At 32.6% G+C, this 24,684-nt stretch overlaps 2 protein-coding genes across 2 annotated transcripts; both read left to right on the top strand.

Moving 5' to 3' along the window:
- The first annotated feature begins 1,284 nt into the window (after positions 1-1,284).
- On the top strand, positions 1,285-4,027 carry LOC121203187 (beta-fructofuranosidase, insoluble isoenzyme CWINV1). The gene is made up of 6 exons (XM_041095745.1): positions 1,285-1,637; positions 1,757-1,765; positions 1,896-2,746; positions 2,845-3,003; positions 3,095-3,424; positions 3,509-4,027. The coding sequence occupies exons 1-6, from the start codon at positions 1,454-1,456 to the stop codon at positions 3,719-3,721; spliced, it is 1,746 nt and encodes a 581-aa protein (XP_040951679.1). The 5' UTR covers positions 1,285-1,453; the 3' UTR covers positions 3,722-4,027.
- A 2,331-nt stretch (positions 4,028-6,358) lies between these two features.
- LOC121218386 (uncharacterized) lies at positions 6,359-7,075 on the top strand. The gene has a single exon (XM_041095563.1). It carries the CDS (start codon positions 6,359-6,361, stop codon positions 7,073-7,075), a length of 717 nt encoding a protein of 238 aa, XP_040951497.1.
- Positions 7,076-24,684: the final 17,609 nt, after the last annotated feature.

Genomic DNA, 24,684 nt, shown 5'->3' with positions numbered 1-24,684 from the left:
CAACACTAATTCTTTTGACAAAACTACTAACTATAACATTAATAATAAATAATATATATTTAATTTGTAATGAATTTTTTTTTAATACATAACATGAATCCAATGATTCCATAAGATCAATTTTGAGTTTTTAGTAATTTCGCTTTTCAAGAATTTCAAATCTGTGACCAAAGTTGTAAATGATATGGAAACTCGAGATTTAAATCAAAATTGAATCCAAAAAGAGAAATCTTAACTAACTAGGAATTAAAGATAACTTGGACAAAAATAGTTATTACAATTTTCATACCGTTATAAATTCATAGCAGTCCTATTTTTTTAAAGGTAAATTTATTAATTTATTCATGAATGGAATTATTTAATTTAAAGAAAAAATAACAAATACTCATCGTAGATGTTGAAGGACAAGCTCCATCAGCACAACAAAGGCTTTAGTATCAACATTAGCATCAATAAAACATTATGACACGTTGATAATTTGTTTTATCACAACTCAAGCACGACATATCTAAAGTGATTACAAGTACTTAACACGATAAGAAAATCAACCCCGAATGGTCTAAAGCAACGAGTAAAAATTGACAAAAGAATTGAGCGTTCACCAAACTATAGAGGACGACAACAAAACTATCCTTAAAATAACTTGTAAAATTAAGATTACATGCATAAGCAAAACTAACCATGCTACAATAGCAGACAAAAACTTCTAAAACTGAAGACTTATTAAACAATAAAAATCAAACAAAAAAACATATAAAACTTAAGACGACACGAGTCCAAATTGACTCGTGAAATCATTTATTATTCTGAAATATTCTCAAAACAGAAACAGATTAAGAAGTTGACGAAGAGTCACTCACTTTCCAAGAAAAACTACTGGTGACAGGTGGAGTTTTAGCGAACGATAAACATCGTCATCTGTCCATCATAACTTGTAAAGATAACAAAGATACCCACAAAATATATTTACAAACTGAAAAAAAAAAGAAAAGACATATGAAGTGAATAAGATAAAAAAAGAAAGAATTAGTGGGACGGAGAAAAAAGTGGGTGATAGCCCGTCCGATTACGTGAGCAATTTTAAATTATTAAAATGTCATAATTTAATTTAATGGAAGCCCAATTGGAATTCAAATTTTAAATCTTGTGAAAAGCATAGGGATTAGGGATTGGGAAATTAAACTCTTTTGAATAGATTGATAATAAAGGCACAATCACGTGTTTTCTTGTCAGGTAATTGGTATCTCATTTATTGCTTATAGAAACTAAGCATTTAATTAAATGGACAAGTTGCATCTTTCCTTATTCATTTGGGTTTTTGAGTTGACCCTGCAATGTTACAGGAACAAATGGGGAAAAAGTTAACCAGAATATGATTCAGCCTACCATCCTGAAACTGTCTTCATTTTGTTGATATCTTTATGGGAACTATATAACAACCATTGAGCCATTGATGACTTACCTGAAGCTGGAGGTTACAATGGAGAAATCTGTTGTTTTGGTCATTGGCTTCTGGCTTTTGTTGTTGGGAAATGGAGTTCAATCTCATAGACAAGACAAAAAGCATCAATCTCTTCCAAGGGATCAGCCTTATAGAACTGGCTACCACTTTCAGCCTCCCAAAAATTGGATGAATGGTTTGTTTCCTTACAACTGCGACTTACTGTCTTTATACCCAGTTTTACGGAGTTGACTTTTTCTTTTTTGTGTGTTTTTTGACATGTAATCCTCAAATGGGGCACTTATGGCACTGCAGATCCTAATGGTAAGCCGTTTTGTTTCTCCTGGTTAAGCTTTTCATGTGTTATGGTCATGATATTCCTGCAATTCCTCATATGAACAAACAAAGTGTGGTTAATTTAGTAATAATGTTCCATATGATCCATCTACCTCAGGTCCAATGTACTACAAGGGAGTTTACCATCTATTCTATCAATATAATCCGTATGCTGCAGTGTGGGGCAACATAACATGGGCTCACTCAATATCATATGATCTTGTCAACTGGATTAATCTTGATATTGCACTTTCTCCCGGTGATCCTTTCGATATCAATGGTTGCTGGTCAGGCTCAACTACGTTCCTTTCCGGGGAGAAACCTGTCATTTTATACACTGGAAGTGATACCATGAATCGTCAAGTTCAGAACTTGGCTGAGCCAAAGAACCTATCTGATCCTCTGCTAAGGGAATGGGTAAAATCATCTCATAATCCTCTAATGTCCCCTGTTGATGGTATTGACCCAAAGAACTTTAGGGATCCAACAACTGCTTGGCAAGGCCCTGATGGATTATGGAGAGTCTTAGTTGGAAACGAGATGGATGGCCATGGAAGGGCACTGCTCTATCGAAGTCAAGATTTCATTACATGGTCCCAGAGCAAAGAACCTATTCACTCATCCACAAGGACTGGCATGTGGGAATGTCCTGATTTCTATCCAGTTTCCATTGATGGAAAAAATGGAGTTGAAACCTCTTCACTTGACAAATTCACAAAACAAGTTCTCAAGGCAAGCTTCGACAACAGCGATCACTATGTACTAGGAAACTATACCGCCGTGACAGATAACTTTTTGGTTGACACTGATTTTTTGGACAATGGTTCAGATTTACGATATGATTATGGTAACTTTTATGCTTCAAAGACATTTTTCGACAGTGGCAAGAAGAGAAGGATTTTATGGGGATGGATATTAGAGTCTGATAATACAACAGATGACGTCAAGAAAGGTTGGTCTGGTCTTCAGGTAATATAACCTTTAATCCTAGTAGTCACATAATATGATTGCAAGTGGTTCAGATTGAAGATTCCAAGTTTTCTAACAAAACTGATGTTTGTTTTCAGTCAATTCCTCGAACCATTCTCCTTAGTAAAACTGGTAAGCAATTGATTCAATGGCCACTGGAAGAGATTGAGAAGCAGCGTATCATAAAAGTCAGCTTCGAGAACAAGGAACTTAAGGGTGGATCTGTACTTGAAGTCTCAGGCATTACAGCTTCACAGGTATTGCTTTTTTTCTCAATTGTGCTTGATGCTCAGGAATCACTTACAGGTGAAAGTATTAGTTAACTATATTGGCTTCATGTTGCTAAAGGCCGATGTCGAAGTTTCCTTCAGTTTGTCCAGCTTAAAGGAGGCTGAATTAATGGATCCAAGTTGGGTTGATCCAAAACTGCTCTGTAGTCAAAAGACAGCATCAGTTCGAAGCAATGTTGGACCATTTGGAATACTGGTTTTAGCTTCAAAAGACTTGACAGAGCAAACAGCAATCTTCTTTCGCGTTTTTAGAAGCAAGGACAACTATGTAGTGCTCATGTGCAGTGATCAGAGCAGGTCATCAGTAGAGGAACGACCCCAAAAGACCATTTATGGAGCTTTCATTGACATAGACCCTCTCAATGAGAAGATTTCACTGAGAAGTCTTGTATGTTATATCTGCTTTAACACCTCAATTATAACATTTGCAAAGTTTTCTATAGACTGATATAATCGGATTCCGAAATTGCAGATAGATCATTCTATTGTGGAGAGCTTTGGTGGGGAAGGAAGAGCTTGCATCACTGCCAGAGTTTATCCCAAGCTGGCCATTGATAACCAAGCCTACCTATATGCATTCAACAATGGCACATTAGATGTCAATATTCCAACCCTCAATGCTTGGAGTATGAAGAACGCTCAAATAGTCTCTTCCACAAAAAGAAGAAAGCCAAATCTCAACTAAAACAAGCAAATACAACCATATTCATAACTTTTCCTCCAGTTTCCAGTCACCCATTTCATCAAACACATTGCTGGTGAAACCTCCTGAAATATTTCATCTTTTTTTTTTCCATATTTTATATGTAGTATTTTCAGAGTACTCTCTAACGCAAGCAGTTACTTGCTTACCACTAGGAATCCATTTCTCACTGTTGTTAATGCTTGCTTTTTGGCAATTGTACCACAAAGCATGTTTCCCCAATGCTTGTATTACCTTTTCCATGCCTAAAAATGCCCACATATTTGGTACCGTAAAATTGCAAACTCATATCATTTTGTTCTGTTTCTAGTATGACATCATCCACCCTCGTTAATGACTAGTCTTTCAAAGCAATCTAATCTTTACATGCCTAGAAAAGGCTTATGGTAAAAAAAACACTTTTAGTAAAAAAAAATAAATTTAAACTCTTAAAATAATATAGTATATTGAGTCTTTTATGAAAAAAAAATCAAATAAGAATGGAAACCCTTAATTGACTAGTTTGATAGTTGACAACATTGATGTGGCAAACGATACTAATATGGTATGTTGATGTAATATGCCATGTTAGTAAAAAAAAATTGAAAATTTAAAAATTTTAAATTTTAAAAAAATTATTAAAAACTACAAAAATATTATTAAAAAATTTCAAGGAGAAAGTCTCCTCCTTCCCTGGAGCCATCACCACCACCTCCTTCGCCTTCAGCTTCGATACTGGAACTAACATCATCTCTGGCTTCACCTAGTCTGACGAACACCATGAAAATCCTCAGAAAAATCAGCCAATTCTCCACATTCATCTTGCTAATGAAAATCACACATGGATCGGGTCGAGTTTAAACCTAGGAAAGGAAGATATGGGTAAGTTTTACTCAGCGAAAGATTAGTTTTTTCGTATTCCTACATTCTAAGACTTTCAACTTTGGATACTAACATTTGCATCTTCGATTGTTTGACAGTTGTAATGCGTTCATGAGTAGTCTCTGATATATCTTAGGCTAATTTTGTCACAATGCATTTGGCAATTCTTTTGAATTCTTGAAGGTCAACTTTATAGAAAATAGCATATAGAGTTTTATTATTAGCATTGGTCAATTTTTCTTACTTAGTGGCCCATTGAACTTCAGGCTTGACTACTCTCCCATTTTCAATCTCCATTTTTGGGGGTTCCCAACCTACTAACATAACACACCATGCGTTTTCATCAATGAACTTAATGTATGCCTTCATCTGTGCCTTTCAGTAAGCATAGTTTCCAACTTCAAGCATAGGAGGACGAGATGTAGAAGAACCTTTCACGACTTGAATCTAGCAACATTTAGGATCTCTACTAGTTACGTTAAGTGGCAAGCTCTGATACCAATTAAAATTATTAAATTGTTGCTAGTGAATTAACTAAGTACTTGGAAGGAGTGACAGGTAAGTGGATACTTCTCTGACACCAAATTTGGAAATCGAAAACAAAAAGAACACACATGAATTATTTATACCGTTCGGTTTTCCTATGTCTGCGAAGTCTAACTCAATAGGAAATATCCACTCACTTCAATAGTTACAACAAGTGAACCTAACTCATCGCACACTCCATGATGATTCTTCTCACTTTTGAATATTTAAGAACAATACTTTCATCACTAATTAGCAAGTAAAACCACAACACAATCGATTTTACTAACAATTTTCACTCTAGGAAAAGTTCCCTAACTTGAACAAGATAAGTGCTAAAAACTCTCAATAGAAAAACCTATACAAGTCTTTCCCTTAAATAGATTTATGTTCGAGACTTGCTAACATAGAATATCTATAACAATCCTATTAAAACAGTAATACAACAAATTGTTTACAATATAATAATAGAGAATAAAATAAACGTGGATTCTTGGTAGTTAATCTCAAAGAGTTTCAATCCAATCCAAATGTTCATATTGCAAGGAATTGTCTCGGGTGATTTAATTTGATCCAATCTTCTATATGAATTTTCCAAGTAATATGACCTTCATTGTTGGGTTAAATATCCTCCAAATAATCAGTATAGCTCATTCAAACCGTGCAATAAATTGTTAATACTCAAATATGGAAACTGTCATTTAACAAATCCAACACTAGGGAAGTGGGCACTTTCCTGGCACTTAAAAGCCTATTTCATAACTAACTAAATCAAAACAAAAAGAATTTCTGGATGTAATTTGTTAAGTGAAGGATACTTCTCTCTACGAAGGTGTTGGATTTGATGATTCCTCTATGGAAGGATTGATCACTAAGAAAGTTTGTTTTAAGGATAAATCTGATAAGTCTAAAAGAAAATCGGCAGCAAATCGAAATACTTCACACAGTCTCTTGAAAGGATATGGTGTTGGAAATTCAAACTCAAATTCAAGAAGACTGGTGACTCTTTTTTATGCTGATGCAATCGAAGACTTGGATCTGATGGAATGAGATATCATAAAATCTTTCGTTAATGGAATCCCTTCCATTGAATTTTCCAAAAGGATTAATTAGATGCTAATAAAATATATGAGCACAACAGTGGTATTAAAATTATTGGGTCACAACATAGGTTATTCGGCTTTGCAGAATAAAATATACAGTCTATGGAAACCATCCTCTCCATTTCAATTAATGGACATAGAAAATGGATATTTCCTGGCCAGGTTCCAAAACAAGGGGGATTCGAATAGTCTTATGAGAGGGTCATGGATTATCTATGGACAATATCTAACTGTACAACCTCGAACGATGAATTTTAACCTTGCTCAACCGTTTTTGAATGTGGCTATGGCATGGATCAAGCTTCTCGGCTTACTCGGATATATGTATAAAAGGAAAATCCTACTGGAAATAAGGGGAATGGTTGGTTCGGTTGTAAAGTTGGATCTGAACACCGACAGTAGGACAAGAGGGCGTTTTGTCCGCTTAACCGTGTATGTTAGTTTGCATAAGCATCTAATATTCAAGGTTCTGATTAATGACAAACCACAGAGAGTTGAGTATGAAATTTTACCATCAGTTTGCTTTGAATGTGGTAGATATGGGCATATAAAAGAAACTTGCCCAAATCGACCGTTAGAGAAAAATGTTGAGACGGAGGCGCCGCAGGCAGTTCTTAAACTGGTGGAATCGGTGACGGCTCATGAAGAATCAAACATAGAAGAGCAGTCGTACGGGCTATGGATGTTGGTAGAGCAAAGGATACGACGTAGATTGAGGGACAATAAGGTGACAGGTGCAGTAAATTTGGAGAACACTTTCGTTGGATCAATATTTATTGTAACAACCCATTTTCAATGGTGTCGATGTAGGAACGCCAGCACCCCCATGGCGCAGCAAAAAAATTAATACATCTGGTGATCCAAACCATGGATCCGTGTGTGAGGAACGAATCGGGATGAAATAAGGTTTCAAAATTACCGAATATTTAAACTAAATAGACAACGATGCCTCGGTAATGAGTATTTTGTTCTACTATCGAACCAAGTCGTAACCTTTAGTGACTCCGGCCTCTACGTAATCCACCCAGTTGACAATGAACGAAAGAAATCCTCAAAACTATTTTTTGAAGAAGACTTTGTTTGACGGCTGCTAGACTTTTCAAGCAAAGGAAAAATGGGATTTTATATTTTTTAGGGTTTTAAAAAAACTGTCTAATATATCCCTTTTATAATTGGTATATATAATGAATCATAATTCATTAAATAAATCAAATAAATATAACAATTTTTTAAATCGAAAATTATAATTACATTAATTATAATAATAATTTCAGTAAACTATATTTATTTGAATTTATATACGAACCAAAATCATATAATATGTTCTCATTATGTGTACAACAACCTTGTGCATATAATATGTTCGATATTTGATTACCCAATTATATTAATTCTACAATTAATTTAATTCATGTGACAACCAAACACAATACCAACTATATTTTATTCTGTTCATTTCAACCATAGGGTGTGACCCTATAGGTTCTTGTAACGTTAGCAGTAATACTAGAACAATTCTAATGTTACAAATAATGAGGCATCTAGCAATGAATCATTGCTACCTAAGTTACAAGAAATCATGATTGGACATAACCTTTTTGTGATTAACTTTTCATGCATTAATCCTTAAGTCCTTTATCTCTAGGTTGGACACAAGTCATGGAATAGTCACACTTGCATAGTCCATCCCATGTTCCTTAATATCTTGAATAGACTATGATATACAAATAAGTACGACATCTTATATCAGCTTATTTGAGCTTGGCCATGCATTTCTATTCTCACTCAATCAAGTGGCCTAAGATATTACTCCCATTATGTAGGAGGGACTTATCCTATATCGATCAACCATATCCCTCTACAAAGATCGTGTATATCCAGCATCAGCCTTTATAGAACAACCAGTTACGATGTACGTTTGACTGTATCAAAATATACAACTCACGATGTTGGGATAATGATGATCTCAAGTCTGAGGATCATATGCATATTAATCACTATGAGTAATGTTGTAACAATTACATAATAATCCAAGAAACTTACTCATAATGGGTCAGTCCAATATGTTGTTCTCTAACATACATATTCATGCATTGATTTTGACACTCCATATCAATGACAACTCTTTATCATCAATCAACTACATGTTAGTCTTAACGCATTATTGTTGTCCTAGCCAACAATAATACTTGACTAATGACCCTTTTTAAGAATAGTCATATTATTCTCAATACATTATTATAAAACAGTTTATTTATACACACAGAAAAGAAACTAAAATAATAATGGTAACGCCTTGTATTAATAAACATGATAAATCAAGTATGTTATTACAACCATCTCATGATTGATCTTTGGGCATACTCTAACAGTCGAAAACAATGGTATCAAGACCACAATTTTGACAAGCGAGTAAATATTTTATTACTTATTTAATATTTACAGAGTTTATATAGGATCATATTAAATTTTGGTTAAGAAATTTAAATGTTTAATAAGTTAATTTAGTAAAATGGACTAAATTGTAAAAGTTGAAAAAGTTAGCTTTTATTAGTTGAATGTGTTAAATGGCTATTGATAGATAAATAGGTGGAGTTAAATGATAATTATACCATATGAATTGTTAGTGGATGGTTAGGTGATATGATTCATGTAACACACCAAATCCATCTCCGTCACCTGATTAGGGTTACGAAGTATTACCATGTAACAATTAACTTCACATAACATCAATTAATTGATTTCATATAATAACATTCAATCTTGACCAATGTACAAAGTATAACCACAATTACAGACATTAAACCGAGCCTACGGGGTCTTAAAAATAGTTTGGAAACATTCAAGGACTAATTTGAAACAAAACAAAAAAATTTGGAAAATTTAAAAAAAAAAGTCACACGAGCGTGTCGTCAGGCCGTGTAACTCACTAAGACCATGTCGACCATCCTGCACTTAAAAACAATAAGAAACATGGTCGTGCGGGGTGACCGTGTATGACACACGATCGTGTGATAGCCCATGTCCCAGGCAGTGTGCCCCCAAATGTACTTTCAAATACAAGTTTACCAATACTTGTTTTCTTGAACCACAAGCATACAATTTCCCAACAATTAAACCTATTTAAAACACACTAAAACAAGCCCGAAACATGCCAAAACACATACGTATCTATCAACCTAAATGCCTATCTAATGTATTTGTACCACAAATTAAACACCCAAACAAACACATTCTCAATACTTACAAAACATTTCCTTAAGATATACCAAATCCTCTATTTCATCACAACTATTCACCATATTTAAAACTAATCACATAAGGCAGTTAACAAATGACTAAAAACACCTCAAAGCTCGAACTTAACCCAAAAGTACCAAAAATATAAATACAACCACAAAGCTTACTTAAACTAACTTATGAACAACATTATTTTAAACAAAATAACTTAAAGGCTCCTAGTACATGCCATTTATAACTCGAAATCAAAATAACCAAAAATTCTACCTAGATAAAGGATGGATAGTGTGATTGTACTCCGACTTGATTCCAGCCGATCAAGCTTTCCGATGACCTATAGGAAGATAAACAACTAACATAAGCAATTAGTTTAGTAAGCTTGTATAACGTGAACTTAAACTTACCAAACATGTTATGTTTAAACCTTTCAAGCATGAGTTCATTCATTAAATTTCATTCCTATGCACACAACTTCATAAGGTTAGTAGGTGTTTCAATGAAACATATAATTACAACAAAATCATGGAACATGTTATAATAAACATTTCAGTAGATATTTCATCCATTATATGTTCAATAAACATAAATTCCCATTCCAAGTATTTATATCGACATCTTCCAATTCACATTTCATATATATATATAAACATTCATTTAAGCCTTTACCACTCATTGAACCAAATGAAATAACATCGAATGCTTGGGAAATGCTCACACAAGCTGTGACTGTAACATGTAACTGTAGGCTCACATGAGCTGTTTAATGGGTCTACTCACATGAGCCATGGGCCGGGATGTTAAGCTACACGATGCTACTGACACGAGCTGTAGAGAATCTGCAACAAATGCAGGACCTCAGCCATCGGTAGGAAATTCAAAACCAGTACCCAAAATTGTAAATAACCCCTAATGACATGTCATTTGCATCCTAAGTATTTACGAGGTTCAAATGGGACATATTCCATATCCAATCCTTTAACTTCGTTCAATTAAACCATTTCAAATATACATCCATGAAATTCACATTTTTCACAGTTAATAATCAATTTGATTAACATTACGATTTAGTCCAAATTACTAGTTAATAATTTACAATCAATTAAAGTCATACAAAGCACAATATTAATTAACCATTCATCCAAAATAGAAATTAATGAGCTTAGTCATTGTACAAACTTACCTAATAAAAAATGATTGCAAACGCGATGTCGATGACTATTTCGCTTACTTCGTTTTTCCACGATCTGTGTTTGGTTGATTTGTTTCTTGATCTATACAATAATTTAATTCAATTATCCAGTTCAAATACTTTTAAAATACTAAAATTCATGTAACTTACCTTTTAATTAATATTTTATGTTTTTACGCTAAACTTTTTACCTTTTATACAATTTAGTCCTTAAACCCGAAACTTTCAAATCTAAAACAATTTCTCCAATTTCATGCTAGCCGAATTTTCCATTATACCAAAACAACCCATACTTATTAAAATTTCACAAAGATTTAATGCCTAATTTAATATTATATCAATTTAATCCTTTAACTAAAAACTAATCAAAATCACTTTACAGAATAATCCTATTTAACTATAAAGCTTAATAATCTATCACCAAACTTCAAAAACATCACAAATTCATCCATGAAAAAATTCTAAATATTTAACAATTTTGCAAATTAGTTCCCAGGTTAGCTAGATTAAGCTACAATGATATCAAAAACATAAAAGTTACTAAATACAGAATCAAAACCGACTTACATGCAAGGGATGATAGTTAGCTGAACCTCCAATCTCACCAAAAATGGTGTTTTCTTCCTTTAACAAACGGTGGAAATCAACTAATGAAGATGGCAATATGTTTGTCTTTCATTTAACTTTATTTTAATTATTGATTTATTATTTTATTATTTAAAAACCATTAAAATTTATTAATTAACAAGCCATGTGTAACATCCCGAAATAGGGCTTAAATGGAATAGTGGTTGTGAAACCACGAATCTGAGATAGAAAAGTTTATTGTGATTAATTTTTATGATTTATCGATTGATTGGATGCATGTGTTAGAATACCAATAAGAAATTTCAACAATTATGAGCTTTAGATGATAAAGGATTTAATAGAACTGCATAATTGAAATAGAAGTCCTTAAATGGTAATTATACCATTAGATTTTCATAGACAAAAATTGGCTTGCATAGATAAAAATAACTAAGGTTTTAATGAAGGGCATTTTAGTCATTTGGTAAGAAAAAGAATTAAAAGGGAAATAGATGGCAAAATGTGCTCATCTTATTCCATAAGGGCAAAAAATTCAAGGAACTCCATAGCTAGGGTTTCTTTAGTTTCTCAAGCTCATAGTAAGTGCATCCAAGCCCCGTTTTTAATATTTTTTTACGTTTTTGGAGTCATCGTAGCTCGGTTTAGCTTATTCATCCATTAATTCATGTTAGGGTTCATATTTGGAAAAATACTCATAGGTGAAATGTGTTTATTTTGATGTTTTATGGCAAAATATGAAGTTTGAAATTATGTTAAACAACTTTTGCTAGGCGATTTTAAGTGAAAACGAGTAAAACGACATAATTGGTAAAAATACCTAATGTTCATAAGTAAATGTTAGAGTGGGAATTTGATGTTGCCATAGAAGAGAAAGATGTTCACCATATCATAAAACATAAGAATAAGGGATGAAGTTTAATTTTTGAGCTTTGGGGTAAAAGTGTAAATATGCAAAAGTTTAGGGGAAAATTGTAATTTTTCCAAAGTTCGAGTCAAGGACTGTTTTGATGAATGTGAGTATTAAATAAGCTAAAGTTGCTATTATAGATCAAGAGGAACGAAATTCAGAGTTGAGGACTAAGTTGCTAAATTTTGCTATTAAATAAGTTAATTTTGCTATTATAGATCAAGAAAAAGGTTGAGGACTAAGTTGCTAGATTTGATCATATTTTGTACCGAGGTAAGTTTATGGTAAATAAATGTAATATTTCAATAATTATTATTAATGCTGTCATTTTCCAGTAATTATGTACTTATTTCATGAAATTATTTAATGTTGACTCAAGTATGAGATGATAGAGAATTAGTGTTAAAAAGTCCCGTTGAAATATTAGGAATGTATCGGATACAAATGTCATGACATTAGGGGATGAGACCCCATGTAAGAACATGTCTGGGACATGGCATTAACATTATTGAGGTTATGAGAGGTCCTCCGTAAGACCATGTTTGGGACATGGCATGGGCACCGAGATGAGAACTCTCATGTAAGACCATATCTGGGATATGGCATTTGCAGTACAGGAAATATCCCATGTAAGACCATGTCTGGGACATGGCTTTGGCATGTTATTATCAGATAAGAGACCCAAGTATTCTTAGTATTCCAAGTGGTTCAATGGGCTAGTAAATAGACTATGTTACATGAAAGTTCAGGTAAAAGTATAATAAATAGATTCAGGTGAGTTATAAGGGTTAAGAATATCTCAGTTATCAGTTGAGAAAAAATTTTAGCAAGGGAGGAGTAAGTTATAATCATGAGTTATTTAAGCAAGCAAGTAAGTAAACAAGTAAGAGAGTAAGTAAAGAAGAAAGTAAAGATCATGATACTTAATGATAATTTATGAGTATAATTATTTATGATAAATGTTGTTATTTATTTGCTTGTAAACTTACTAAGCTTTATGCTTACCCCTTTATTTTCCTTCTTTTTATAGTATCGCCAAACCAATTCAAAAATTGTAACGGCGTTAGAGATCGTTTCACACTATCAACAGACCATCTCGGTATTTTGTGATTCGAAACGTTTTAAGTTATGGCATGTATAGGGACTTAGTCATTTTGTGTGTGTGTACTTATGATATGGGTAATGTATAGCATGTAAATACTCGATAATGATTAGCTATTGAAATGGCTATTTAAGAACATGTTTTGGTGTTATGTATGCCTAAATGATAGTTAATACAAAGAAATTATAAAAGAGTAAAAATTTGCAATTGAACAGTTTTTAGACAGCAGCATTGACATGATTTTGAAAAATCACTAAGGATAGTAGAAATGGAATTAGAGAGTGAATGAGATATAGAATTAAATCTTATCGAGTATATTTTAAATAGAAACAAGCAGAAGCACCATATAAAGCATGTACAATGAGATAATTGATTTCTAGTGAATAGAGGTCAGAACCGTCAGACAGTGAAACAAGGGAGGCTTTAACGAATTAACTGTACTATTTGGCTAACCCAAAAATTTTGGAAATTTTATTATAAGAAGATATATGAGTCTAGTTTTAGGAAAAATATACAAATCTAAATTTTGAGTTTCATAACTCAAGTTATAATTAAATTAGTGACTATCACGCAAGTGGACAGTTTTATTATGTATAGTGAAATAAATTATTTTGATTTATTTAAGTATTCAAAAAAATTTTAATGTTCTCGGTTTGGACCCGACCCGTTTTCATTGCATGTTTTAGGGTCTCGATGGCCCTTTTTAGGGACATATTGATTGAACGTGAGCGAATTAATTTTAAAAGCAAATTTTTATGCTCCGAACTGTAAGTTAAGTCAGATAACGCCTCGTGCTCGACTCCGACAACGGTCTTGTGTAAGGGGTGTTACATTTATTGGTATCAGAGTGGGAGTTTAGTCGGTTCTCGGAATATTCAGTATGAATAAGAGTCTAGCTATGCATGTCATACTTGTATTTTGATAGTGTGACGACTCCTGACGATTTTAAAGTGGTTTTCTTTTATAGTTATGGATCTCAAACGAGCTGGTGCAGATGATGTAGAGAGTAATGCGCCCACTCCCGTAGAAGGGACGGTGCCACCAGATAGTAGTGCAAGGCCCATTACAGTTAGTCAGGGAGGAGGGGCTCGAGAAGCCTTCTTCCAAGCTATGAATGAATGGTTTTCCAAGTTCGTCCGTACGAATCCGGCTGTTAGACCTCCACCCCCTCATCATTCTCCGATCCCTCATGTAGCTCCCCCAGTCACAGGTACAGTTATAAGAGAAAGGCCACCAGTTGGTAAGATCAGAAAACAATGGGCTAAAGAGTTTCGGGCTACTAAAGATGGTGATGCAAAGAGAGCAGAATTTTGGCTCGAGAATACTATCAAAGTCTTTGATGAGTTATCCTGTACACCTGAGGAATGCATGAAGTGTGTTGTCTCACTCCTTAAAGATTCGGCCTATCATTGGTGGAAGACTCTTGTGTCAGTTGTACCGAGCGAGAGAGTTACTTGGGACTTCTTTCAGGAGGAGTTCCGTAAAAAGTATATCATTCAGAGGTTTATTGACCGTCCACTTATTTATCATATGGTCTAATTACCATTTAAAACCTTCAATTCATGATTTTATAACTATTAAGCATAAATAAACTTATAGCAATTAACTCTTATCATTTTTACGATTTAATCCTTTTTACTAAATTAACTATCTAAATGTTAAAATAATTGAACCAAATTTCAATACACCAATATAATCACTCTATAAATACTTAATATTTTCGGGCTCAGTTTATAGAAACGAGGTCTCGAAACCTCATTTTCTAAAACCACTTGACTTTAAGGATGAACCACTTGTACTTAACTATTTGTTCAATTAACAAAAATTTTAAAATCAAAATCCAACATAATAATATATTTGACTTGTAAATATTAAATAATAATATTTACGAACTCACTCGTCGAATTTATGGTCCCGAAACCACTATTTTCGACACCACTGAGAAATGGGCTGTTATAACTCTCCTCTCAGGAAAATTTCGTTTTTGAAATTTCCTACCTGGAATAAGTTTGGTTACTGTAAACTCATAGACTCTTCGATCTTTCAAGTCAAATATGTCCTATCTAGCTTGTTCTCTCTCAATTCTGACTAGTATAATGGGATTTTACATTCTCGTCCTTAAAAGCTTTACACGGTACCATTTTAATACTAGACTGTTACTTGTTATTATAAGCAAACTCATCCAATAGAAAATACTTTCCCCAATTATCCTTGATCTCGATGAAATAACATTGCAATTTGAATTTCAGAGTTTAAATTACACATTTTGACTGCGGTTGGAATGCTGTACTTAAATTAAGTTTAATACTCATAGCCTCGTGAATTTTATTTCAAAATCTAAAGGTGATATCAGATCTCAATCATATATGATATACAACAACATTCTATGCAATCTGTTATTCTTTGATACATACAACTTCATTAGATTTTTAAATGATTAATCTATTCTAACTGAAATAAAGTGAGCTGATTTCATCAATATGATAATAACAATTTAGATCATGTCCTTCTTTAACATCGTTAAAGGTAGTCCAGATACGAAATTTATCGTGACCTGCTCTCATTCCCATTTAGAAATCATAACAAGCCGTAATAATTCATATAAAATTTGATATTCAGCTATGACTTATTAACATACCAAACATCTTGGTACAAGCCCATTAGTAACTCTTTCCTAAGTCATTACACATTTTGCCGCTACCTAAGTAAATCAAATAAACACTGGTATAAGCCTATTATAAGATATCTAGAAAAATCTATGAATTGTTTAACACATATACTCGATTTAGGAAATATAGATTATTATCACAATCCACACTAAAATTAGTGATCTGATCATTTTGAATCTGCTTTTCTTTAACTAACACATTCAAGTCTTTTCATTGCATCTTACAAATTCTTTGAAGAACTAATGATTTAACTTACGAGTCTGTAATAATCAAACTAGCATAATTTAAGATCATCTGAGTGAAACATTACTGTAAATAATGAATTCTTTCTTGGACTTAGGCTAAACTAATACTAGAGCTTCTATCAACAATTCTTTTTACTGGCCAAAACTTCGCTTGTCCTTATCTGACTAAAAAAATTCAACATTTTCCTATAATAGCTTCATAAATGCTACAGGGGCATTAGTTAATCCGAAAGACATAACTAGGAACTCGCAGTGTCCATAACGACTCTGAATACTGTTTACAGTGCATCAACATCTTTAATTCACCACTGATAATAATCAAATCTAATATCAATATTTGAAAATACTATCGCACTATTTAATTTCTTGAATAAATCATCAATATGAAGCAATAGATATTTATTCTTTATCATAACTTTATTCAACTGTCGATAACCTATACACAACCCCATCAACCCATATTTCTTTTTCACAAATAGAACAAGTGCGCATCAAAGTGATATACCCAGTTGAATAAAACTTTTGTCAAATAACTTTTACAACTGAGCTCTTAATTCTTTTAATTTCATTGAAGTCATTCTATATGGAGCAATCAAAATCGAAGTAGTCTCTAACACTAATTCTATAGCAAATTCGACTTCTCGCTCTAATAGTATACCCGAGAATTCCTCAGGAAAAACATTTGTAAACTCGCAAATTATTAGTACCTACTCAACTTTCATTTTTGATACTCTGGAATCCAGAATATGCAAATAAAAATGCATCTCATCCCTTTTTCAGATCAATTTCTATACACATATCGCTAAATTATTTTCAAAACACAATCAGACTTAGCAAATTCAATAGAATTAATTCACCATTCTGGTATCTCAAATCAATCTGTTTTTGTCAACAATTCACTATAGCATCTTGAATAGTTACTCAATCCATTCCTAGGATAATGTCAAATTTGTTAAATTACAGTAACATCAAATTAGCAGTAACGTCATAGCCTTGAATTTTCAATGGACATTGTTTTCAAACCAAATCAACTATGACATTTTACCCTAAAGGGTTTGTTACTTTAACAACATATTCAGGTGACACAATCGGTAAACTCTTTTCTATTACTAAAATATTGCACATTTAAATGTGTCTCAACCCAAAGTCAATTAATGTACATGTTGTAACATCAAAGGTAGGAAAGGTACCATCAATAACATCAAGAGCTGAGGCCTCCACGTGCACTCGGATCACATAACTTTGGCGAGAACTCAAGCTTTAGATCGAATCGCTATGTTTTTTTGTTTCGCTTTTATGACTCTAGTTGTGTCTCAAATTCCTAGTTGTCTGTCTCTCGCAAAAGTAACAATAAGTCTTACATTCTGTCTTATGTTCAAATTATTGGGAAATGTGCCCATATTGTAGTAAAAATTTTAATTGTATTCTATTTATTTAAACGATGAATAAATAAATAAAGTTAATTTCATATTTCACTATTTTGTCTTTTTCATTTCTGTCTTTTATATTTTGCATGCTTAGCAAAAATGTGACAAGCAAATAATAGCACATTGATTGTCTAAGTCCAAACTGAAGATAAGTGGCATTGTAAGAGCGTTTACATTGTGAGAAAGACAACTTACTTCAGTAGATAATCTAAATAAGTCCGTAATCTCGTATAAGAATCAAAGTGAGCAATTGATTCAAATACTGGGAAAGATTATTATGTCATCTATAATTCCAATTGGGGAGATGATTAGTCTTGGCTATGAAAGCAATTGACCCCACGAGTAGAGACATTGGATTGGACCCAAGATGAATTAATTTTGAATCCATTTGTGAATTAATTCACTTGTGATGTTCATGGTGTGATTTACCTAAATCCTGAGTTAGCCACTGACCACACGTAAGCAACTCATGTGCTTTGATATAAATGGAGACTTATGCTCTAAAGATGATCGAGCCCATAGTCGGTATGTTGGGTGCATGACTTGTATATGGCATGACTTTACTAGCAACAGTGATATTCATAGCTCAATTAAAGAGTTAATGACATCCTCTCATTGGCATTGTGTGGATTGATAAATATTGAATGTGGCTACTCGTTGCTTATTCTCGAACGAGCAATTTATCATAGTCATTTGTTGACAGTGATCATATTAATTATTAGGAAGACACAATAGTGACAATGAAATAAAATAAGATTGTATTGAGTGAACGGATTTAACTCAAAGGAATCACACATGACGAGGTCATTGGATAAAACAATTGGATGAATTGTTTTCGTAAAAAGTATATAATAAAGAGTTTTCAATCATGGTACTTCTTGTTGATTGATTCAATGATTAAGTAATTGCGAATTATCGAAATGATGCTTTTGGACATAATTGCAATTACTAAAGCCTAACTGTATATGTCTGATTGATCCCTCCGCTACCTCAAGAAAAACTAGATCAGACTACATTTGAATCAGAAGAAAATTTACGACTTTGGAAATAATTTAATTGAGTCAATTTATTCAATGTGGAATTAAATTAGGTGGTCGTGAGAATTGTTCAACTAGAGAATTTAATTAAAGAGTTTTCTTGAAAAATTAATTTGAAAAATCTAAGTGATTTTTTAGAAAATTAATTTTGATCTAGTAAAATTAAATTACTCAAATTAATTAAAATTAATATGATATTTTTATAAATTAATTTTCAAGTCAGACAATTAGCCCAATGGGTAATTAAACTTGAAAATTGGACCTGATATCGTAAATTGGGCTCGGGAGCCCAAAACTGAGATTAAGACCAAAAACTGGTCGAATCAGGATTGGCATGTGAAACCGGGCCGAGAGTCCAATCGGTAGCTAGACCAGACTGGTCAGGTCGTCACTGACCCGGATTGAAATGGCAGTAGCCGAACTGGCTCGAGATGCTATAAGGATGTCGCACCTGCATCACCAAACGCGGCGGTGCCGATGGCAGTTGGTCTTCGATGGTTGAGCAATGGAAGAGATACACTCCAACTAGGACTTTACCAGAGAATTTGATTTCAAATTAACTATTCCAAAAATAATATTTTTTTATAGTTTAATATTAAATTTACTTTAATACTTATTTTAATAGTATTTTATTCATTTAAAATTAAATTGATTATTTTAATATTAAATTAAATTTAATGTTTATCTTGTATATAAAATTACGAACTCATGAAATTCCATTGCACTCACAAGAATTTTAATCTCACTGTTGAATCCATCACTAAAACAAATACACAATTCCTTCTCAATCGACATAATCTTATAAGCATATTTACTGAGCTAAACAAACTTTCGCTTTTACTCCACAACTGATCAATTTCCTAGCTTCCATTCAAGAAACTCCATTTTCTTCTTGTCTAAATATCGTTTGTAGACATTTTTTTTCAAACTTGAATTCGAAAGAAATCCCAGTTAACTCATTCTTTCGATGCTACAGTAGTTAAAGTCGACTACCAGCGAGAAGCCTCCTTTTTTTCTTACAGTAACACAACACACCTCAAATAATCTTTAGAAGAACACAAAGTTTCATCCAGAACCCTCTATGTGTTTTCTAATCAATACCCAGCTCTAATTGGATCATCCTTCACTTTACCACAAAACTCTTCGACTCTACATTTTTGAACTTTATTAATAGGAATTCTATGATTATTAAGTCATATAAGGCCTTGAGGATGATGGGGTGGAGGTTGTTGAGCCATAGAATTGACTCTCATAAATTCGATAAATTATTCTAATATCATATGGAAGAAGGCTCCACAAGTCTCACTTTCCTGGCCCATAGAAATAGGCGTACTATGAACAACCTCATGCATCGAGGCTTGAACATTACTCTCTACTTTATTGGAAATAATTCGATTGTCTGGCATCATAATATTACAGGTTATAAAATGAAATGTATTTCTAGATCTTATAACTATGCATGCTACGTTCAGTTCGAGAATCAACTAAATCGTAGCTTTGATACCATTAGATGTAACACTTCTAACCCGTTTCTATCACCAGATTAAGGTTATAGAGGATTATCGTACAAACAATAACAATTAACTTCACATAACATCAATTAATTGATTTAATATAATAACATTCAATCTCGATCTATATACAAAGCATAACCACAATTACGAACCTTAAATCGAGCCTATAGGGTCTTAAAAATAGTTTGAAAACATTCGAGGACTAATTTGAAATAAAAAAATTGCAAAAATTAAAAAATTTTGAAAATAGGGATCACACGGCTATGTGACATAGCCCAAGCCGTGTGGCTCGAAAACATGGCCCAAGCCCGTGTGTCTGTCTGTGGGTCCCAGTTCGCGTGTCTGTTCGTGTGGATATTGCCATGTCTTAGGCCATATGCGCATTCAAAGTAAGGTCACAAAGCTGTGTCACCAGACCGTGCAACTTACTAAGATCATGTGGACCATCCTACTCTTAAAAACAATAAGGCACACAGCCGTGCAGAGTGACCGTGTGCGACACACGGCCGTGTCTCAGGTCGTATGCCCCAAAAAGTACCTTCAAATGCAAGTTTACCAAAACATGTTTACTTGGACCACAAGCATACCATATACAAGCAATTAAACTTATTCAAGACACACCAAAACAAGCCTGAAACATGTCAAAACACATACGTATCAATCAACCTAAATGCCTATCCAATGTACCCTCATTGGTACCACAAATTAAACACTCAAACAAACACATTCTCAATACTTACAAAACATTTCCTTAAAGATATACCAAATCCTCTATTTCATCACAACTATTGACCATATTCCAAGCTAATCACATAAGGAAATTAACAAATGACTAAATACACTTCAAAGCTCAAACTTAAACAAAAAGCACCAAACATTTAAATACAACCCCAAAGCTTACTTAAACTGACTTATGAACAACATTATTTTAAAAAAATAATACCCTAAGGCTCCTAGTACATGCCATTTATAACCTGACATCAAAATAACCAAAACTTCTACCAAGATGAAGGATGGATAGTGTGAATGTACTCCGACATGAGTCAAGCTGATCGAGCTTTCCGATGACCTACAGAAAGATAAACAACTAACATAAGCAATTAGCTTAGTAAGCTCATATAACGTGAACTTAATCTTACCGAACATGTTATGTTTAAACCTTTCAAGCATGAATTCATTCATTAGATCCTATGCATACATTTCATTCCTATGCACACAACTTCATAAGGTTAGTATGAGTATCAATGAAACATATAATTCCAACAAAACCATGGATCATGTTATAATAAACATTTCAATAGATATTTCATCCATTATATGTTTAATAAAATAAATTCCCATTTCAAGTATTTATATCAACATCTTCCAATTCATACGTCTTGATCATATAACATTTCATATATATGTACACATTTATTTCAGCCTTTATCACCTGTTGAACCAAATGAAATACCATCGGAGACTCAGGAGATGTTTACACAAGTTGTGGCTATAACATGTAACCATATATGCTCACACGAGCTGTGAAATGGGTCTGCTCACATGAGTTGTGGGTCAGGATGTTAAGCTACACGATGCTGCTCACATGAGCTGTGGAGAATCCGCAATAAATGTAAGACCTTAGCCATCAATAGGACATCCAATACCAGTACTCGAAACTGTAAATAACCCCTAATAACATGTCATTTGTATCCTAAGTATTCATGAGGTTCAAACGGGACATATTCCATATCCAATCCTTTAACTTCGTTCCATTATTCAAATATACATCCATGAAATTCACATTCATCACAATTAATCATCAATTTGATTAACTTACGATTTAGTCTAAATTACTAGTTAAAATTTTACAATCAATTAAAGTTATACAAAGCACAACATTAATTAACCATTCATCCAAAATAGAAATTAATGAGCTTAGTCATTATATGAACTTACCTAATAAAAAATGATTGCAAACGCGATGTCGACAACTATTCCCCTTACTCCGTTTTTTACAATTTGTGTTCAGATAATTTGTTTCTTGATTTGTATAATAATTTAATTCAATTATCCAGTTCAAATACTTTTAAAATACTAAAATTCATGTAATTTCCCATTTAATTAATATTTTATGATTTTACCCTAAACTTTTGCCTTTTATACAATTTAGTCCCTAAACCCGAAACTTTCAAATATAAAACAATTTCCCCAATTTCATGCTAGCCAAATTTTCCATTATACCAGAATAGGCCATATTTAGTAAAATTTCACAAAGAATTCATGCCTAATTTAACATTATATCAATTTAATCCTTTAACTAAAAACTAATCAAAATAACTTTACAAAATAATCCTATTTAACTATAAAGCTTAATAATCTATCACCAAACTTCAGAAAAATCACAAATTCATCCATGAAAAATTATAAAAATTTAACAATTTTACGAATTAGTCCCCGGGTTAGCTAGGTTAAGCTACAACGATCTCAAAAACATAAAAATTACAAAATAGGGAATCAAAACCAACTTACTTGCAAGGGATGATAGCTAGCCGAAATTCCAAGCTTACCAAAAATGGTATTTTCTTCCTTTAAGAATATGTGGAAATCCACTAATGAAGATGAAAATATGTTTTTCTTTCATTTATTTTTGTTTTAATTATTATTTTACTATTTTACCCTTTAAAAACCATTAAAAATTACTAATTAACAGGCCATGACCGTCCACTTATTTAAATTATGATCTAATTACCATTTAAAACCTTCAATTCATGATTTTATAGCTATTAAGCATAAATAAATTAATAGCGATTAACTTTTATATTTTTAGGATTTAATCCTTTTTACTAAATTAACTGTCTAAATGTTAAAATTTTTGGACCAAATTTCAATACACCAATATAATCACTCCATAAATATTTAATAAAAATATTTACGGGCTTGGTTTATAGAAACGAGGTCCTGAAACGTCATTTTTCAAAACCATTTAACTTTAGGGATGAACCACTTATACTTAACTATTCGTTTAATTAACAAAAATTAAGCATAATAATTTATTTGACTCGTAAATATTAAATAATAATATTTACGAACTCACTTGTCAAATTTGTGGTCCTAAAACCACTATTTTCAACGCCACTGAAAAACGGACTATTATAATTCATGTAATTAAAGTTAATTTTCAACATTAAAAAGGTAGTTTAATAATTAAAAAAAGAAGATGAATCTCTATCATCATCTTCTTCATTTGGTCAAAATCGATTCTACCATGGATGCTTAAGCTAGGTTTCAATCAAGCTTCATTTCACGTTGCATGGTATGTATTTTGAACCTGTTTTTAGTGATTTTTATATTTTTGAGTCTATTTTAGCTTAATCTAGCTAACTCGAGGATGAATTTGTAAAATTGTGAAACATTTTGGATTATGTCATTGATGAATTTGAAGTGATTTTTAGGTTAATGGTAGATTATTAAGCTTGGTTGTTAAAAAAGACCATTTTGTATAATAATTTTTATTGATTTTGATAGTTAAGGATTAAATAGTTAAAATAAGAAAACTTCATGGAATTTTTGTGAAATTTTGATAAAAGTGGGCTAACTAAAGGCTAGGTATAATTCATCTAGCATGATTTTTCCATCAAATGTTGTTAATTTGTAAGTTTTGAATTTAGGGATTTAATTACATAAAAGGTAAAATGTTGGGGTAAATTTGTAATATGATGTTAGAAGGATTTAATTGTATAAATATGCTTATTTAAGTGCTGGAATTATATTAATTGAATGAAATTACAATTTAGATAAAGAAACAAACCAAGCGGACTTGAATCGTGGGAAAGCTAAAGTAACAGAATAGTTGCCAATCTTGTTCCTGCAATCGTTTTTGTTTAGGTAAGTTCGTAATTTAATTAAAGTAATTTATTTAGTTGCTAGTTATAATTTGATATACATTTATAAATTTGGTGATCAGATTGGTTGACTTGAGAAAATGACAAAGACCATGGTTGAAAGGTATCATGGCATTATACCGAAATGAGAAAGAGCATAATTGAAAATTATTATGGCATTAAATCGGAACAGATAAGACCCTAGTTGAAAGATACTACAGCACTATATCGGAAACTGAACAAGACCATAGTTGAAAGATACTTGGCACCACTTCAGGATTGTGTAAGACCCTGTTTGAAAGATACCATGGCACCCTCTAAACAATGAAAAAATAAAAAAGGATCACAAATTAAATGGTTGTTATATTAATGATCTAAGGTTTGCCATGTGAATAGGAATTAATCAGTACGTAAATGATATTTGAAATAATGTAGTCCTTAACAGTACGAACCCCTGATATGAGACAAAGAGGTGACACTCAAGGGGTTGTTTTTCCTTGTGGTCCAATCACTCGAAGCAAGGCACGACAATTAAAATCAAAGATGAATGCTTCTGTCCGAGACTTTGTTGCTACAAATTTAAGTTATCATGTTCGTGACGTTGACAAATACAAGAATGCAATTCACTGGACCAATCTTGGAATAGTGAAAGCCCATAAATTGGTGGATTAATCT

This window comes from Gossypium hirsutum, chromosome D06, assembly GCF_007990345.1.
Source record: "Gossypium hirsutum isolate 1008001.06 chromosome D06, Gossypium_hirsutum_v2.1, whole genome shotgun sequence".
Lineage (NCBI taxonomy): Eukaryota > Viridiplantae > Streptophyta > Magnoliopsida > Malvales > Malvaceae > Gossypium > Gossypium hirsutum.
Note: the sequence above shows the minus strand (reverse complement) of the source record. Positions and strands in the feature narration are given on the sequence as shown.